At 40.8% G+C, this 18,246-nt stretch overlaps 1 protein-coding gene across 1 annotated transcript; it reads right to left on the bottom strand.

Moving 5' to 3' along the window:
- Positions 1 to 1,880: 1,880 nt before the first annotated feature.
- On the bottom strand, positions 1,881 to 17,028 carry arhgef33 (Rho guanine nucleotide exchange factor (GEF) 33). Its single transcript, XM_069712276.1, has 17 exons — positions 16,885 to 17,028; positions 14,056 to 14,099; positions 11,362 to 11,526; positions 10,284 to 10,405; positions 9,927 to 10,078; positions 9,697 to 9,813; positions 9,056 to 9,182; positions 8,043 to 8,175; positions 6,809 to 6,916; positions 6,415 to 6,507; positions 5,669 to 5,817; positions 5,447 to 5,536; positions 4,988 to 5,166; positions 3,778 to 4,238; positions 3,465 to 3,689; positions 3,131 to 3,273; positions 1,881 to 2,877 (listed from the first exon to the last, which is right to left on the bottom strand). The coding sequence occupies exons 1-17, from the start codon at positions 16,934 to 16,936 to the stop codon at positions 2,748 to 2,750; spliced, it is 2,490 nt and encodes an 829-aa protein (XP_069568377.1). The 5' UTR covers positions 16,937 to 17,028; the 3' UTR covers positions 1,881 to 2,747.
- Between the last annotated feature and the right edge of the window lie 1,218 nt (positions 17,029 to 18,246).

The following is an 18,246-nucleotide window of genomic DNA, read 5'->3' as shown; positions in this document are numbered from 1 at the left end:
TTTTTTTATGGCCTGTGCACATTTTTCTTAAAATAAGACTGTTGCTTTGTTCCGGAAAACATGGCAGAAATACAACTCGTACAAAACTGAAGACATCACATCACATCACGGTCAAAGTAAAGATAAATGTCGAATCTGTTGAACTCTGCTGTCAACAGCTGGGTTTGTTCCACATGCAGGTTAAAAACTTTGGTAAAAACCAAACAAACATTATAGTTTAAGCCACGAAGTTCACGATTTAAAATGTGTAAATTTGGGTAAAGTGTCATACTGATCATGAAAGTTCACGTGGGATATTTTCTGTAACGTCTGCCGTCACACACACACACACACACACAAGCTTAACCTATAATTACAAAAAACAGTTGTCAACATGCTGAAATGTTAAAAAGAAAATCGGTGTTTCATAACCTCCACTGGGCCTGGATCAAATCCAACGTAGAAGAAAGCGTCGGGTCTGATTGACGATGCTTTGGGTACCAGATAAATCCATTTTCTGAATGAAACTTAATTGCTGTTAAGATAGTTGTCCTGGGATCGCCTGTTTTTTTCTTTTCTTTTCTGGCACTCCTAACTTCTCTGTACTTAATATAAGCACTTAGAAGTTATTTACAAAATCTGTTTTGGTCCAGGTCTCCTCCCAATCTTCAATAAGAACACAATAGGTCACCTCTGTTCTGTCGCTATTATACCACCTTTGTTTTTTGGGTTTTGTTTTGTTTTCATAATGCAATGCATACGTTATGTATATAGTGTAAAATAAAAATGGGTTTGTTTTACATACTGTATAATTGCCTATATTTTGTTTCAGAAGTGTAACAGATTTATGAGATGGCAGGTTAACACATTAAAAAGAAGGAACTGAAGCGTTTTGGTGTTTTGTGCTCATTTCTGATGAGTGGTGCCTTTTTCCTGGGAGACGCTTTTACAGTCGGAAGGACTCGGGTGTAAATAAAAGAATGCCTTGTGGTTCTCGTTGCATTTAACCGATTTAGTTTCGCAGCTTCGTTATGCTGCATGTCGGCTCGCTGTCCCAGAGCCATCTTTAATGTTAGCTGGTCTGATGTTACAACGTCAGCTGTGTGCTGTGTTTCTGTAGCTTCTTATGGAACTACAGAAGGTCAAATACGAAGGGCTCCTCTGTATATTCATTTTGAAAGAAGACAAGAACCCAATAATATTTCATGGGAGGTCCAGTTGCAGAGCTGCAGTTTCACACCTCCGTCTAGGACAGTTTTTATTCTTCATTTTGTGTGTTCAAGGCTTTAATATTTTATGATTTAAACATCTCATCTGTCATAGGGACCAACAATATCCAGCCTTTTAGCATCTCCCCCCCTCCTCCACCTCCCCTTTAAAATGAAGCTGTACTCACAGCTGCCTTAGTTGTGAGCAGTTTAAAGAGATTTTTCTTGAGATTGTGTAATTTGAGGGATGAGGAGATTAAAGCGTTCAGGATTTTACACAAAAAATAAAAAGCTAAAATTGAAGACAGTTGTGCGTTACACAATTTTTACGTTTTTTTTATTTTTTATTTTTTATTCCCCTTAATTATTTTATGACCCTTTAAATTAATCTATGGATTTTTTTTTCCGGGCCCTGGACAATTGATTGTTATTATATATGTATATTAATTTATTACGGGCTGAATTGTGCATGTTTTAATGTTCCATTTTTTTTTTTTTATCTTTATTTGAATTTAATTAACAAATTCTTCCCCCAAAAAAAGCACCAAACAGCTGCCTCGTCATTGTAAATTAAACTCAGTTTACTCTCTTCTCACATCCAAAATGTAAGAGTCTCGTATTTTACAGACTCTTGAAAATCAACCAGCTGAGCCACAAAACAAATACACAGTGTGAACCTTTTATTGATGATTGTCAAATTCATCTCTTAACAAAACAAGCCAGTGCATATATAATTGTCACAAACATTTCATGTTTTGTATTTGAATCAAAATGCTTGAAAACATACAGAAATTATAGCTTTATATTCGTTCTCCTGAGTATAATGCAGCAAAAATATTTCCGGTTATTGCTTAAGAAAGGAAGCAGGCTGACTGACAGCTGAAGTGGAGGGAATCTCATAAAAACCAGAGGCTCCATGTTAAGTCGGCAGAGATTTAAACGAAGGGGTGCAAACAAGCAAACGAAAAGGAAAAGAAATATATTAGTTGTCAGGGCTATTGACAGCAAGGGGATGAGTGTGCCCTCTTGTGATCAAGGTTTTAATCATATATTTACATTGCAAAATTAAAAATTGCAAAAAAGGTTTAACTGTCTTCACAGTTGGTCTAAGTTGATTAAAAACAATTTTACTCGATAGGCTTCGTCATTTTGTCGCAGCCCATCAATCTTCATTTACCCAAGTCTGACAAAATAACATTGAATTTGTGCAAAAATTCAACCATCCAACCTGGTATCGTATCAAGGCGTGTAAAACACCGGTCTGGACAATCAGTGCTGTTTTTTTTTGTTGTTGTTGTTTTTTTTTAAATGGCATAGACCATGTGAAGTGCTTTTCCCTCAAGGTGAAGGTCAGAACCAGGATTTTCTCTTTCAAACAATAGAAAAAAAATGACGTATTTTTCGTTTTATACACGTTTATTCGTGAAATGTTTGCAGTTTCAAATGTAAAAGAAAAAAAGGCTCTTGTGGCATTTAGTAGTATGTATTAATGTATAGATAGACATGCATGTATTACGTTGCTCACTTGATCAGTCTGTGACGGTGTTCGTAAAGTGGTGTTCATACAGCCGTGCCGCGGTTTATGTCCAGATTTACAAGTTTAGGATTCTTTCCCGGTGTCTCGTGTTCACAGCTGTTTTGACTTTCTGATGATTTGTTACCTCCTTTCTCCTTTTTCTCATCACCGGTCCTGTTAGAAAGAGAGCAGATGTGAATGTGATGCTTCTGTGTCAGAGTGGCTGCATTTTATTATGTATTTCTACAAAAAAAAAAAACGTTCCGTAAACTCGGATACTGAAAGATGCTGTTTTTAAAGGCTTTCATGACATTTCAGAGATACTAATCTCTCAGTCTTGCCCTCTTTCTTGCTCCCTTTTTAATCAAAGCTTTTTCAGGTGTAAAGCATCCATGTGCATATTTCCACGTTACATTATCATTCTTACTTCTTCTTGAAGAGTTTCTTGAAGGAGTTCCTGAAGCCTCCTTTGTCCTTGCGGCTCCTCTCACTGAAGGGAGTGTGGTGGTTGTTCTCCTCTGCTCCGCTTTTCCACTTTGACTCGTCTCCCCACGACTGGAGTCCAGAGTCCTGATGGGTTAAAACACAATAATTCATTCACTTCAGTTAATGAGAAAATACATTTTAAATGTTGCCTGTTTCCTGATAGTGAGGTTCAGTGCTTTTGTAGCCTTCTAATGTCTAATTGAAAAGATTCTAAATCTCGGACGATCTGGCTAAAAGTGACATATTATTTTGTTCCCATCGTTGCTGAAACCCACAATGCTGAGCAGCCCGTGGAGATCTGGACTCTGCTTGTCGATATCCACTCGGTTCCCCAGCGGGGTCTGGACCTTACGGGACGGGGTGGAGGACCCTCGGCTGCCCTTACTGCCCTGGCGCTCCAGCTTGGCGTGGCTGCCCAGTCCCACCCGTTGGAGGTGGTCTGACAGAGGCCCACTGTCCAGACAACTCACTGTGTTGTCCATCTGCAGGCCGTTCAGTGACTGGAAAGCGGAGAAGACATACGTGTTTTGGGATTTTACAACGATTCGAGACTATGTTCTCTCTACATCGGCTGACGAACAGACTCACCTTGCTCTTACGCTGGCTGGCCTGAAGGGGACGATGCTGATTTCGACGCATCATTACCGCTTCATTTGGAGACACGCAGCCCCTGCCGGGCAGTTTGCTGTAACCGTCCCTGGAGGTTCCACCGCTGCCAAAGACGTCACGGGTCGTCGACACGTTCGCTGCCATCGCGTGATGTGATGCTGCGGGGGCCTTGGGGCACCTCACGAAGGCGATGTCGATGGAGGAATCCGAGGACGCGGACGAGCAGCGGTCGAACATTGACACGTCGTGAAGGGAGCCTCCATCCTCTTCATAGAGGCTCTCCATCCCTCGGGGTTCTGGAGGAAGGAGGAACTCTCCCAGGGCGTCGGCCAGAGCGGAGCCCGGCTGAACCTGGCGGAACTCGGCCGGTCTGGAGGACAGATGGTGTTGGCACGGCATGGACCTCTCGGACGTCCCGCTCTCCGGGATGCTGCCAAGACCTTGAGAGCCAAAGGATGTTTAATTGGTTGACTGAGGGGGCATTTGTCCCAAAGGTTTGCATGTCTGGTTTTGCCAAATCTCCACATGTGGCACAAAGTGACATCATGACAAGACAACCAAAATAATTGCAAATAAATAAAGGGTGCTCAGGTGTACCGAGTGTACCCGGTCCTGTTGACGCAAGACACTAAGGCTTGTTCCCTGGACTTAAAGGTCAGATCTAAATATATTCTATCCGTGTCCTACTTCTTCTTCAAGCTTCAAAGACAGACCTTCCTCTACCAGCGTGGACAATGATCAAACGTGTGTTGGTGAGCCGTCACCCGAGCATTTCTTTGAGCAAGAGACGTCAATCAATCGAGCTCTACGTGTTCAGTACACTTCAAAGTTGATTTAATTAAATGTCTGAACACGTCCAAAGGGGTCACACTGGAGTGACGGGAGAAAAGGTGCCACTGGTCAAAACAACGTAACGTTCAAGCTGTCTCGTACTTGCTTGAAGTATGCGAAGCATGAAAACAGAGAGTTTGCTTCCAGAAACTTCTCAAACCGCTGCGTGAAGTGCTGGTCGGGTTTGTCGGTGTCAGAGACTTTGAAAAACTGGTTCCATGCGCTGTTCTGCAATCTGACGACCTCTTAACTTGAAGCATACGTATTCCCGTTGATGCCCAGATTATGAACGATCAAAGAGAGAAACCCACAGACAGATCATCTATTCTAATAATCAGCAGCTTCCGTGACCGCAGACCTGTTGGCTTGTGGTTCCGCGAGTCCACATCGGGGCTGAAGAACGGGAGCTGGGGGGGCCAGTCGGTGTCATAACAATGAGCCTCTGGGTTCTGGTCCCGGTCCCAGTCCTGGAAACGGTGAGACTGGATCTGCTCCAGGAGACACTGCTTCCTGCGCTTCACCTGGTTAGCATGCTCCCTGCGGTGAAAAGATACCACATATATTGTGGAGACCAAAACCGAGCTTGAAAGTAAATATTGACATCGGTCATCCAAACAATTTGAGGAGGCACTAATCTATGAACACGTGTGTCAGTTTGTGTGTTTTTTCTGCCCGCAAGAGGCCAAAAAAGATCAATGCAGCTTTTAAAGGACTTGTTTTTCTACCTGAAAAATCTAAACGAAAGAATAAAGGCTATTTTGAGAGGCCAGTAAACTGGGGGAGTGCAAAAGTTGCCGGTTGACTGCAGCATACTCACAGCATTGCGCTGCTGCAGGGGTACGGTGAGCCAATGTTGTTGGCTTGGATCCCGCTCTCCACCGTCTTTAACAGCTGTTTCATGGTAGACCTGCAGGCGGTGCACAGCACAGTGAGCGCACAGCTGCTTCACACAGCCTCCGACTTTGAGAATATGTCTCGTTTAATCTCCTAAACACGAGTTGCAATGTTGTTTATTTCTGTGCGGGACGGTCGTACTGACCTCTTCATCTCCTGGCGGTTGAGCAGCAGCAGCTCCTGGTTGTGCTGGAGGAGGTGGTGGTACTGCGTCGTGAAGGACCTGAACTGCTGGATGCTCACCAGCAGCAGATAGTAGTCTGGGTGCTCTGCATCCGTCTGCCTGAGAAGTCCCTACACACACATACGGATGCAAAATATACATATTCATTACAGGAAAGAGCCGTTTTTAATCTTCAGTCATCACTGAGATGTTAAGTGACTTTTTTTTTTCTGGTTCAGGTTATTAAATGGGTTTGTTTTTTCTTTCAGTGTGATCTCAGTTAAATGTTTATATTATTCTTTCGTTAAAAGAATAGTCATTTGTAAAATAACCACTTTCCTGCAGAGAGTTTGATGAGAATATACCTCCCTCACATATGTCTGTTAAATAAGAAGCAACAGCCAGCAGATGTTGAGTGGAAGCAGGAAAATGTGACAAGACTACCAGCACTTCTAAAGATCACACATTAACACATTATGTATCTTGTTTGTTTAATTCATAAGATTTTTTTTTTTTTTTTACTAATGATATGAATAAAGTATAACACATTAATAAAGGAAGATGACAGACAAATTCTGAAGAAAAAAAAGCCAAAACCTAGTTTTATTGAAGTATTTCTGTCTATGTTATTTGCTAATATCGTGAAATTTGAGCTCATATTGAAATTCTGTATGACATTTAAAAAAATGTTCCCCCTAAATATGAACATAGAACAGTGTTGGTCTAACCTGCAGCAGCAGCAGGTACTCGGGGATCCTCTGCACCGGCTGAAGGAGCAGAGTGTGGAGGGAGGGTTTGGATTCATCACCCATGATGTCACTCTGACAGCAGCACCACACAGCCAATCAGAGCACAAGCCAGCACAGGTGGACCAATCAGGGCAGAGGGAGAAAAATATAAGGTTTGAAACCTTTTGGAAGTTAACAATCACTCAGGATTTCTGAATATTTCAAATTCATCAAAGTTGATATCACAAGGATGGCGGGGGTGTTCTCTGATATTAAGCAACGTTTTAACAAATTTGAAATACTAGACTTTAGTTTAAAAAAAAGAAATTATGCTTCATGTCCTGCTTTATCCTTTCGTGTCATAGCCTGTCTCGTTCTATCATTTTTATGTTACCTCTACGAATGCAGAGGACTTCATGGAGCTGGAGGCGAGCATGGTGACGACTGACAGACAGTCTGGAAGCTCCTTCAGGTAGGAAACATAAAGGTCCAGGAAATCACTCTGAAAGAAGACAGAGACACTGTCAGTGTCCAGGTCCCATTCAGACACATTTCCCACTTCCTCTTGTCCTTCACTGTTCGATTAGTTTGGTTAGATAAAAACAAGCTCCACCTTCTTTGAGTTCTTCCGAGGAGAGACTTCTTTATATCAATATAATAATCAGGGCAAGCTCTGTTTCATTTTTAATTTAAAAACACACACAAAACCAAATAAATAATTCCCACAAACAATTGATCAAGTAAAAAAACTTCCAAAAAAAAGCCAAATTACAGAAAAAGGCAGATTTTTCATTACAATCACAGAAAATAAAGATGACGAAACAGTAAAGATTAAAACCTGGATTATCTTCGATTTAGAGCTTTCTTTTCGTTCTTTCATTATTTTTAATTTCTTTGCTGCTGTTTTCCTTCCTCGAAGTATGTCGAGTCCCATAATGCACTGCGAACCTTCCTTTAAGTTAAATAGCTAGGTGTTCTTACCAATTACAGCATTTCCTCCTACTCACTCAGAGCCAGTTAGCCACACATTGGCTCTAATAGAATAGACTCATTAACCTCAGTGTTTTTCTGCCTGCTTTTGGTTTTCAGCTGAGTTTCTGCTGCAGCACGCTCCTTTAAAGCTTTAAAGATTTAAAGCTTACTACACATTACTGGATTTTTAGTAATATTCTGGCCCATTCAGAATATTACAAAATATTAAGTAAAGGATTTTTATAGCTTGAAATCCACTCGTGTTTTTATTTTTATTTTTTTTTACTGTCGGGGAAAAATAAATTCTTACTTTTATATAACAGAAAAAAATTAAGTAATGCCAAGTATACTCACAGGCTGTGAAGGGTTGCAATTTTTTTTTTATTCTATTGTGTTTTTCCAAAGCAGGATAAAAAAACAGCTGAAAATACTAAGAGGGCTGGAATGATTACTTTATATGTAAACAGAGAAGTCTCAACCTGATCACGAAGTGTTTTTCATGTAAGACTGGTCGGTTTTAAAGACCAAATGAACACATTACTGTAAAAAAGGAGGGAAAGCATCTTCGAGGGGACAGTTAGTGAGGACTAAGACATAAAATCCCCCCCCCTGTAGTTCTTATACATTTTGTCTACGCAGTCTCATTCTGTGTTTACCTCGTTGCTGGTGAGCCTCATGAATACATCTCCCATGATGCCTTGCCACTGGCACTTGAGCACCCGTTCCTGGAGAGTGTGGAGGAGCTCGAGGTGCTGCTGGATCAGAAACCTCAGAGAGCTGGGAAATGGACTAAAGACGAGACACAGAAGAGTGATTAATTATAAAGAATATTAATGATCACGTATGAAGGATTAAAATGATAAAAGACGAATGAAAGGATTTTAATGCACTTGTTTTTGAAGGCATTTTGTTTTTTCACAATTCATATTTCTTTTGTACTATCATGATTTTTTTTTGTAATATTGCACTTACAAAAATGCAATTATTTACCATTATTTATAGTCTCATCATTGTATGACTTCTTGCCTTGCTGGAGCAAAAAAAAAAACAACCTCCAGAAGTAGTTCATACACAGAAGTAGCTGCAAACATCCTTCGTGTTTGCACTTTCATGTAACATAATAAACATTTAGACAATTAGTGTGTCATCTTGTCTGACAGACATTGGACAAATGTAATCACTGACCAACACCGTTTGACCCAGTTCAGCAGTCGCAGCGTTTCATTGGGGCTCACGGTCATTGGGAACACGTGTGCTGAAGCTGAGCGGTGATTTCATTAACAAAGCTGGAGTCTTTTTTTTTCTCTCTTTTTTTTAAAGAGTGTCCTCTGTGTCTCACTGGTGTTTATGAGCTGCTTTTTATTTGATTTATTTATTTCCTGTCCTCCTCTCACTGTAAGATCTCTAATTCGATCAGTAGCCACTGCTGGAATATGCTGCGGTGTGATTCAGAGACATCTGGGTCGCTCTTCTCTCCACAGGTTGTGTGTTGACTTTAAATGTATATATTGTTACAGTACGGCTTTTCTACAAAGAACAAGTTTAAATGTCTCCTCCTTATTGATTAAGGGTTCATTTCAGAGACGTCTCTTTCACTTCTTGGTGTCCATGTAAGTGTTTTGACATCGTCAGTCTGAACTCTGGTGTCTTTGTGCGTTGGCAGGTTCACCGTTTTTCCTTCGAAGTGAGAGCTTCTGATCCGTTGAAGGAGATGTTGGCCTTCAGCAGCAGAGACAGGTGGGACACGTAAACTCTCTCTGACTCCAGCAGCTCCAGTGCGGCTCCCTGCCTCTTATCTGCTCACACACAAAACACAATATATGTCAAGTATGCACACAATTTATACCCAAAGGCTACTGGACTAAAATGTGAGATAGCCACGCTTCGGGCTGTCTAGGCGTGAAAGTTACACGTTTTGTCACAGACTGCCATGCGGGACTTTGAGGTTCAAATTCAGCAGGTGACAATGTTTCTCTTGAGTTGTTTTTTGTTTCCATGTTGTTGTTTTTTCAAACCCCAACCATGTTTTTTGTCACAAAGCTCAACCATGTGCTTATTTAGTAACCCCAACTTTGTGGTTTTGCTAAAAGTTGAATTTTCCTTTAAATCACATGGCTCAAACATGCAGTAGGTTTTTATTTTCATCCACTACAGGAAAACGTGTAACTTTCACGCCAATACAGCCCAAAGCGTGGCTATGTCCCGTTTTGCTGTCGTGGGCAGGCGTGTCTATTTCACGCTTTGCCGTGATACCGGGTTGAATGACCGGTAGTTAGCGGTTAGATGGCGTGTAACACGTGCGTTTCTTACTGTTTTCAGCCTGACTGTTGACTGACTCTTCTCCGCTGTTGGTCGTCTCTCCCCACATGGGAGACTTGGATGGACAACCTCTGTGCAGCTGCTGAGCCTCCTGCTCAGAGGTGGAGGCTGCAGCACACAAACACTAGTGTAAGTAAACGTCCCCTGCAGGTCTGTCGTTTGTGCACCAACACTTTGAGCTCAGTGGGTGGAAGTGAATGTGACGCACACAGCAGACTCACTCTGTGTCGACGTGGTGCTCCTCTGTGGCGACCCGCTGTGTGGCAGACTGGAGAAAAAGTGCTGAAGGACACTGAGTTCTGATTGGCTGGTGGGCATACAGATGTGCTCATCCGCCGGTGCCGTCAGCACGTCGGCCCCGGAGCCCATCCTGCTGTAGGGCCAATCGGCACAGTCGAAGCAGAAGTAATAGATAAAAACAACTTTTTTGCCAAGTTACACAACACAGTTGAACTTTTTGTGGCACTGCCAATACGTGTTTGATCAAAAGCAGCACTGTTCTCTTACAAACTATTTTGTAGAGGTCAGAGGGAAGACCTGTGTACACCTGTGTCCTCATTCGGTATGTGTCCGCCTACCTGTGAGGAATGGAGATGATATCTTTGTTGTTTTCTGACTGCAGCAGTTCTATCCTCTTCTGCATCTCCCTCTGTCTGCTGGACACGTCCTTAATGTGGAACAATGCCACATTCAGCTCCTCCTGGAAGCATATTTTTACCAAAGAAGGGCATTAGTTTAGATTACTGTAAATTGGTATGATTGACAGGCTGCTGTATTTCACACTGTGAGGCACCAGGGTCAGATTTAGAAGGGAAATTTGACGGTTTGTCTCAGGCCACACATCAAAATGAGGGAGTTTTTCTTCCAGAGCAACTACCGATGAAACTTTTACAGTTTCCTATGCTGTCAGATGGTGAAAACATGTGATGTATATTGTGCCAGTGAAAGTACAGGTGCAACGGTTTAGCAAGAAATGACTAAACTTCGAAATTGTTTTCCTCTCACGTAGGCTGTAACAGTTGTGTGCACAATTCCTGGTCTATCAGTCATATCAAAAACAACCAGAACACATATATGTTTATCACACAGCATGTGTGTTTGTTGCAACCTTACATTCATATTTCAAACATATATATCATAATAGATATACCATATACCTAAAATACCAAATGTAACAGTAAAACAAACTCATACGGGCACGTTGTTACGAGTAAATCAGTTGTTTGTAGATTGACAAAGTTGGTGTGTGTGTGTGTGTGTGTGTGTGTGTGTGTGTGTGTGTGTGTGTGTGTGTGTGTGTGTGTGTGTGTGTGTGTGTGTGTGTGTGTGTGTGTGTGTGTGTGTGTGTGTGTGTGTGTTTTTGTATGTGTAGCTACATGATACAGATCTTAACAACATGGATCAGAAGATGTACATGCCAGTCAGTATTTCATGTACCGTTGAAAAGCAGCGTGCGGCTCTGAAAGCGTCGCCTTCCTGTCTAATAGATTAAATTAGTTTACAGTCTCAACAGCGTTCAAGTCAGATGTTCTAAATTATGTTACAGAGGTCTCTCCAGCTCACCAAAAATAAACTGTGTGCATGCATGTGTGCGTGCGTGCGTGCATGCGTGCGTGTGTGTGTGTGTGTGTTTTCGCTGCCTTGCGTCTCCGGCACCTTGAAAGTGTTGAGCGAGTTCTTGAGGCTCATTATCTTATCATCCACGTCAGTCTGATGGGCCTGCAGCTTCTCCTCCAGGCCCTGGTCCCTCTGGCGCAGCTCGCACAGCTCCATCAGAGCGGCCTGGAGCCCGCTGCGCAGCTCAGCCACCAGGCCCTGCAGCTGATCACAAAGAGCACTTTATAAAGTCTGTCTTTAGAAGGTAGTCAAGTGAAAAGAGTAGAAATAGACAAACAATTCAAAGAAAAATAAAACTGAAAAGAAGCTTAGTATTCATATTCCAGTGATTCTTCTTCTTTTGACTGAATTTAATTCTTTACTTTTCATGAAGTTTTCTTAGTTCTTGGACTGTTTTATTTCCAAACTCTTTTGGTTTGGTAGCAAATCATGACTTGTAAGGTTTTGTTGGTTCTTATTTTTATTGTTTTATAGTTGGTCCATATTTGTAATTTTTAGGGCCATAAACTTTTATTACTTATTTTAAGATCATTTAATCCCTGCATGAGTCCTTTCAGATTTTATTTACTTCTTAACTTCTTTGTTTTTTAAGTGTTCTGCTCAGTGATTTTGTTTTTGGTTCCTGCTCTTAGGTGTTGAGTCAAAGTTTCTCACAGCCAATTCTTCCTCATTTAGATTTTCCTAGACTTTGCTTGTGCAGTATTTCAGTTCCAGTTTAGGACATTTCCTCTCGACCAACCCGTCTCTCTCTCACCTTTTCCCTTATAATATTCTAAAAGCAGTGGATTCTTTACCCGCCTTCCTTCTTCTCTGCAGTTCCCCTCTTAGTTTTCTCATGTATAGCTGATTGAATTTATTTAGTGGGGATAACTGAATCAGCTCATGGGAACATTACATGGGTTGAGCAGCTCTCTCTCGCCCTATCTTTCCATCTCTCTCTCGCTCTCTCTCTCTCTCTCTCTGTTGCTTTTGCTCTCAGTCATGTGAAAGACATCAGACAGGGGTCTCAATAGAGCATCTGTCCTGTTTGCCCTCTGCTCTTCCTCCTTTCCACCCTTTTATCAGACTATTGAACAGGCGGTTACAACATACAACACATATGTCCTAAATGTTATGTGAGCTGAAGGAGGCCTTCTGAACTTACTACACTCAGTTGACCGTTATCAACGAAATTTCTATTCAGTCATCTGATAACAGTCAGATCAGATGTGCTTTCTGATAGTTGACAGTGCCGATGTGTGTCTGCTCTCCTGGAGGCTGCAGATCTAAAGAGTCACAACAGCTTGCCTCATAATCTCATTATTTACTTTTATCTGATGCGAGTTTGGTAAATGTTGTGTTTAGTTCCTTTAAAACGGTGACTAATAGTGTCATTCAATGCTAAAATATTTATGTAAGTTCAAGAGAACATCATGAGGTGATTTAGTGGCCTTAGTGGGACCAGCAACTCAATTTCAATGTAAAATATTTTGCGTTAGGGAGCTGTGATTTAGTGTCGCCTAAAACTCCAAGCTAAAATGTTCTCTTCTTATCTAAATTAAGTTAAGTGAATTCTGAACTATAAACACAATTGAAGGAGGATTTATCATGAGACGCTCGTGCAAACGTCTTAACTAATGATTATCTGTTCACTGTTTGTCTCATACTGCCAGATCTGATCTGCTGTGTTCTGCCGGGAGTAAATATGTGCCAGTGATCGAATGTCATGAGACTTCACACTTCACAGCACAATGATTCGAAGAGCTTGGAAAACTCTGCCATGTTGCTCCCGAGCAGAGTGAGCACAATTTGAGACACTTGTAAAATCTTTGGGATCGATATCTCAACATCGGTACATCCCGAGTCAGAGTTTTAAAAATGTAGCGCTACAGCTGATATAATTTTGTCTTTTGATTTGGGTCGTTTCTCTGCAGGATTTTCTGTTAGATAACTTTCTCATTCTCAGCTGGGTTGGAAGAAATTTGGTCCCATCTGCCTCATTGAATTTTAATTTGAAAATCTGAAAACATCAGAGGCGGTGAGACAGTGAGTCTACAGATTAAAGCTGTTGATGCTGAACTGACATGTGACATCTTGGAAAAATAAGCTGCTCCTCTATCCAGGAATGTCAAAAGAGAATTCACATGGTTAGATCGACCTTTGACCTTTCTGTGACCTATGTCTGGATTGTTTGCTTGAGATACTGACAACATCAAATCTAATATGGTCAGAGAGCGTGCCCACGAAAGAGGGTTCAGTAAAAGCAGCTGACAGACAAACTTTTACAATGTACAGCTTGTTGTCCTCGTGGAAACATTTGAACCTCTGCTGCTCATCAATGGAGGGAAAGTTTGATTGACAGGAGAAAATCTGACCCAATTAACCATAGTTAATTTATTTAATTGGTGACTTCGCTAACAGCAATGTCTCAGTTGGTTGATGGTTATTGACTAGTTCTCCCACTATGAGGTGTAAACCAAATTAAAACTGCAAGCAGTGATATGCGGGCCCTCACACACATGTCGGATATCCAGCGGGTTGGGGCCGCCGGCTCCCCGACATGCAGCACGCCAAGGTCTGCATATTCCCGCTTGGTGGTGTACCAACTTTCAGGATTTTTTTTAATATGATAAAGCCGCCAAAAATGTCATTGTTTACGGAGAATCATAATAATTGCTTGAATAAGAATAAGGCTTTCGCACCTCTGGTGATCGGGCACTAATTAATATTGAAAATCAGTAGGTTCTTGAGTACCTGAGCGATCTCCAGATTAGCTTCTTCCACATTTTCTTCCGTGTCTATATGAACGAAAGAAAACAAACAAATAGAAAAAAGGTTAGTTAATCCCATATATGATTACTTTATTTATTCATAAGCAGTTATGAAAAAGACATGAAAGGATGGCAGCTCTTACCTCAAATATTTACCTTTATTAGCATTTTGATGTGCTGATGCAACCTAAAAGTGTTCGAACAATGAACCTTTCTGTTGTCACAATGAAACCTTATTTACTGAATTCCATTCATCTGTTTATTCTCTTATTTTCTGAAATATTATTTCAGAAAATAAGAGAATAAACTGGTAAACAGGTAAACTGTGATACTTAAACATAAATACCAGAAGTACAAGTGAACGCAGGAGAGATGTTTGAAGAATGAACATCAGTCCAGTAGCATCGCTAATTCTTCCAAAAACTAAAATGACAGATGATTTTCTGATTAACAACAAACTCTGAAAGCTTTTGGTGTATTTAGAAAAACAGTTAAAAAAAAAAAAAAAAAAAAAAAAAAAAAAAGCTTCAAGTCTTAAAAAAATTCCAACAGATTTCCACCCAAAATCCAACCTGTTGACTCGCATCAAATGGTGTGATTGGTGGTAATGCTCTTCTTTGTCTGAAGTAAATGTGTTCTTAACAAACTGTAAATGACTTTAAACCCGCAGTATCATTCATGGTTTAGATTCTTATCAAAGCAGAATAATACTGTTCATGGACTGTGACGGAGGGTGTTGCTCCTGCGTGGGATGCGTTACAGCAGAAAACATTAGCAGCCGGGCTCATGACAAATATTTTGTGAAACAGACGACAAAGTCAGCACTATTTCCATTTAAGTGAGCTTCAGCGGTCATGTGAAAGTGCTGCACATGAGTCACTTACCGGAAGAGAGATATGTCCAATGACACGCTACAACAGGCATCGTTTATATGTCCATGTCATGTCCTTCTGTGTAAATCTTTTTGTAATTTGTGGTAACTGTAACGCAGTTCACAGTAAAGCGAGCAGCTGCAGGAAGTTTCTCCTGATGGCATAACAAGCTCATTTCTGCAGATTTTTAGATGCTGGAGTTTTGAGGGACTGTTGTTCATGTTTAAAAGAAATGATTTGACTCTAAGAGAAAAGTGCAGCCTAAGCAAAAAGTCACATTTATGATGGATTTTGTCTCCTAAATGTGGTGTGTTTAGAGGACAGTGAGCTGGCTGTATAAAAGCACAATGCTGCTGTTCGCTGTGGAAACGTCACAGGTCGAGGCCCGCTGTCAAAACTGCTGAGGGTCATCTGAAATACGTACTTAACATATATTATCATGCATAATCGACAAGTCCCCGCAGGCAAAATATACCATGTAACACTTCTTGATTGTGTAAGAGCCAAAGAAGGAATATACAGTGTCCAACAACGGAGTCATTCTGTCAAATTTCCTCTTGAAACTCGGGTTTTGTGCTTTGGGCTTCAGCTGAAAGTTGACGTCAACGTGTCACTTCAAACTTCTGTCCCAGAGTGACCTCAAACTTCCAGGAAAAAAACTGGGAAATCATTTTCATTGACGAACCAAAGGTGTGTAATTCCCTGATTGAAGCAGTTATAGGAAGACACATGATGTTCCTCGCAGTCCCTATTGTGTTGTGACATGTTGGACACTCTGTATGTCTAATCCAGTAAACATAATGTGTTCAGGGGCTCATTTTCTTTAAGCCAGACACTTTTTTTGTGTGCATATTTTGCTCTTTTTAAACATACTTTTTTATGGCTTTTTTTCTGGAGCATTAAGGTTCAAAGTTAGGTCACAGCTAGACGGATGTCGGCTGTTAAGTAACAAGTAATGGCTTTTTTCGCGGCAGCCATTTTGACCTGTGACAACAGAAAACAAACATGGGTAATTGATGACAATAAAATCAACCGCATCCAATTTAGGTGAAGCACTTCCAGGGTCACGGTAATGTGAATACTTCCTCACTGTTGTGGCTTCCTCAGAATCATTGACAAAATGACGAGTTAATGGGTCTGCCTTGGAAAATTAGTGCTGACAGACAGTTTTCAACTGTAAAATGGCATGCTCAATACGTATGTCTAAAATTAAAACAATAAAGTGAGAGATCCTTAACAATGTTATATGTGAAGAAAATATCAGCTGATATATTGTTACTGGATTTTTGCAACACTCAAATATTAGGAGCTCCAATATTAAATTTCAGCTGGACTCCATTATTTCTACTCTAAAGCTTAATTTTAAAAAAAGTGAAGAGATTGATTTTTATGCTCTTTGCTGATGCAGAAGTCACGATGAAATGCCAAGCCAAGCTCTTAAGCTGCTACACAAAGTTTTGTGTTACAGTCCATGTCCATGTCCATGTAAATGATTTCAGCTGTTTCAAATTCAAAGAAAGAAGTGATCTGAGAGCTTTACAAGATAAACATACTGTAGGATCGTGTCTGAAATGGTATGAATTCCATTGTTATCTACAAACATTCAAGTGACAAAAAATTGGAACATTTTATCAATGAGTTATATGCTTTCAAATAAGACCACTATGCGTTTGCGTTTATGTGACAAAGACTGAAGTTTTCTTTTGAGAAAAATATGACATCTTTTCTCCCCTATTCTGTCAGAATTCATCACTGTAAACTCTAAAGAGGTCATCTTGTTATGAGCATTTTTCTTGTACTTGTATTTTAAACACTAGGCAATAATTAGTTTATTGTAGTCATAATAAACTAATTAATTGATGATTCGCATAACAGCTGCAGAACTTTAGCCTGAGAGCATCACTTCAAAAGTTATAGGTCGTGTAATTTGACCGTTTTACCTTCTGTCAGGCCCTCCGTTCTGTCCTCCGTTTCTGCTTGGCCATTCTCCATGTTAAGGTAGTCCGGTTCAGTCTGTGGTTCGCAGCTGTCCGGTTCTGAAGTCCTCGTCCAGCTCAAAAACAACTTCAGTCCGCCTTTCTACCTTGCTCTCCTCCTCTGAACAACCCTATCATCTGCTGTGATCACTCACTTTCTTCCTTCCAAAGCATGTGAGTCCTATGATTTCCCATTTGTACAAAAAGGCCCTTGTCTTCAGAAAGTAGAAGGACAGAGGGTAAAGATCAGGAGGAGAGAGAGAGAGAGAGAGAGAGAGAGACATTTGTTCATTATACAGTCACATACTGTGGTGAACTCATTAGATTTGAGGAGGCGTAACCGGTTGTTAATGAGAAAGGTTTACAAAGCTGTGCTGATCATGAAAAACCTGATATGGAAAAGCCAGTTATTACAGTGGGTAGGTGGTGAGACGAGCTTGATTGCAGGGTATGACCCAGCCGGTTCCAGTTAAGTGTCCATCAAAGTCCGTTTGTAGTTGCAATGTCAGGATGCATTTCAAAGCACGTGTTCGTGGATGTGTGTGTCCGTCACTGTGATATCTGAACTTTATATGTTATATGTTTCTTTACCAGATTATGTAATAAGATTTAGGGAGCTATTGTACCATCTGACAAAAATCTGGCACATGTTAAAAACCTGCCTACAGGGATTGTCTGGCTAACTGGGGGCAGTGCAACAACGTCTAAAGGCAGACACTACAAAGTCTTCTCTTCAGTAATCATTCTGTGAAATTGGAGTTCTGTTGAAAGTGTTTCAATGTTTTTTGGTCATCTGTGTACGTACGTAAGTGTGTGCGTCCCATTCTTGTGAATTCAATATCTGGAATGCATCCAGGGAATTTCCACAAACTGGGCTCTAACGTTCACTTGTTTCCCAAGAGGAATTTTGGTGATTAAAGGTCAGACGTTAAGGCCACTGTGCCTTCGCATCTGTTCCATTTTTGTGAACACGATATCTCAGAAATGCTTAAAGGACATTTCCTCAAATTTGGCACAAATGTTCACACGGTCTGAAGGATGAACTGCTTTTTTGTTTTTGGTGGTCAAAGGTTAAAATCACTGTTACCTCATGTCCATCCCCTCTTGTGAATGCGATATCTCAGGAACACCATGAGGGAATTTGTTCAAGTTTGGCGCAAATGTTGAGTTAGTGCCAAATAGGACCGAAGCATATGTTGGTGACCAAAGGTCAGAGGTTAATGTTTCTGTATCCTCACGTTTGTGCTTTTCTTGTGTACGCAATATCTCAGAATCGTCTTGAGGGAACTTCATCAAATTTGGCACAAATGTTCACTTGGACTGAAG

The sequence above is a fragment of the Brachyistius frenatus genome, unplaced genomic scaffold (assembly GCF_029030835.1).
Source record: "Brachyistius frenatus isolate BFR_SWC_R1_liver_20210118 unplaced genomic scaffold, ASM2903083v1 Contig_108, whole genome shotgun sequence".
Taxonomy (NCBI): Eukaryota; Metazoa; Chordata; class Actinopteri; family Embiotocidae; genus Brachyistius; species Brachyistius frenatus.
Note: the sequence above shows the minus strand (reverse complement) of the source record. Positions and strands in the feature narration are given on the sequence as shown.

Bases quoted from the DNA above. Each gene is read 5' to 3' on its own strand.
- arhgef33 (XM_069712276.1), bottom strand. From the start codon at position 16,936: ATGGAGAATGGCCAAGCAGAAACGGAGGACAGAACGGAGGGCCTGACA. The intron at 8,176-9,055 runs GTGAACCTGCCA...TCTCGTCTTTAG, and splicing joins CTCACTTCGAAGGAAAAACG to TCCATTTCCCAGCTCTCTGA. The intron at 5,537-5,668 runs GTCAGTACGACC...CACCGCCTGCAG, and splicing joins AACCGCCAGGAGATGAAGAG to GTCTACCATGAAACAGCTGT.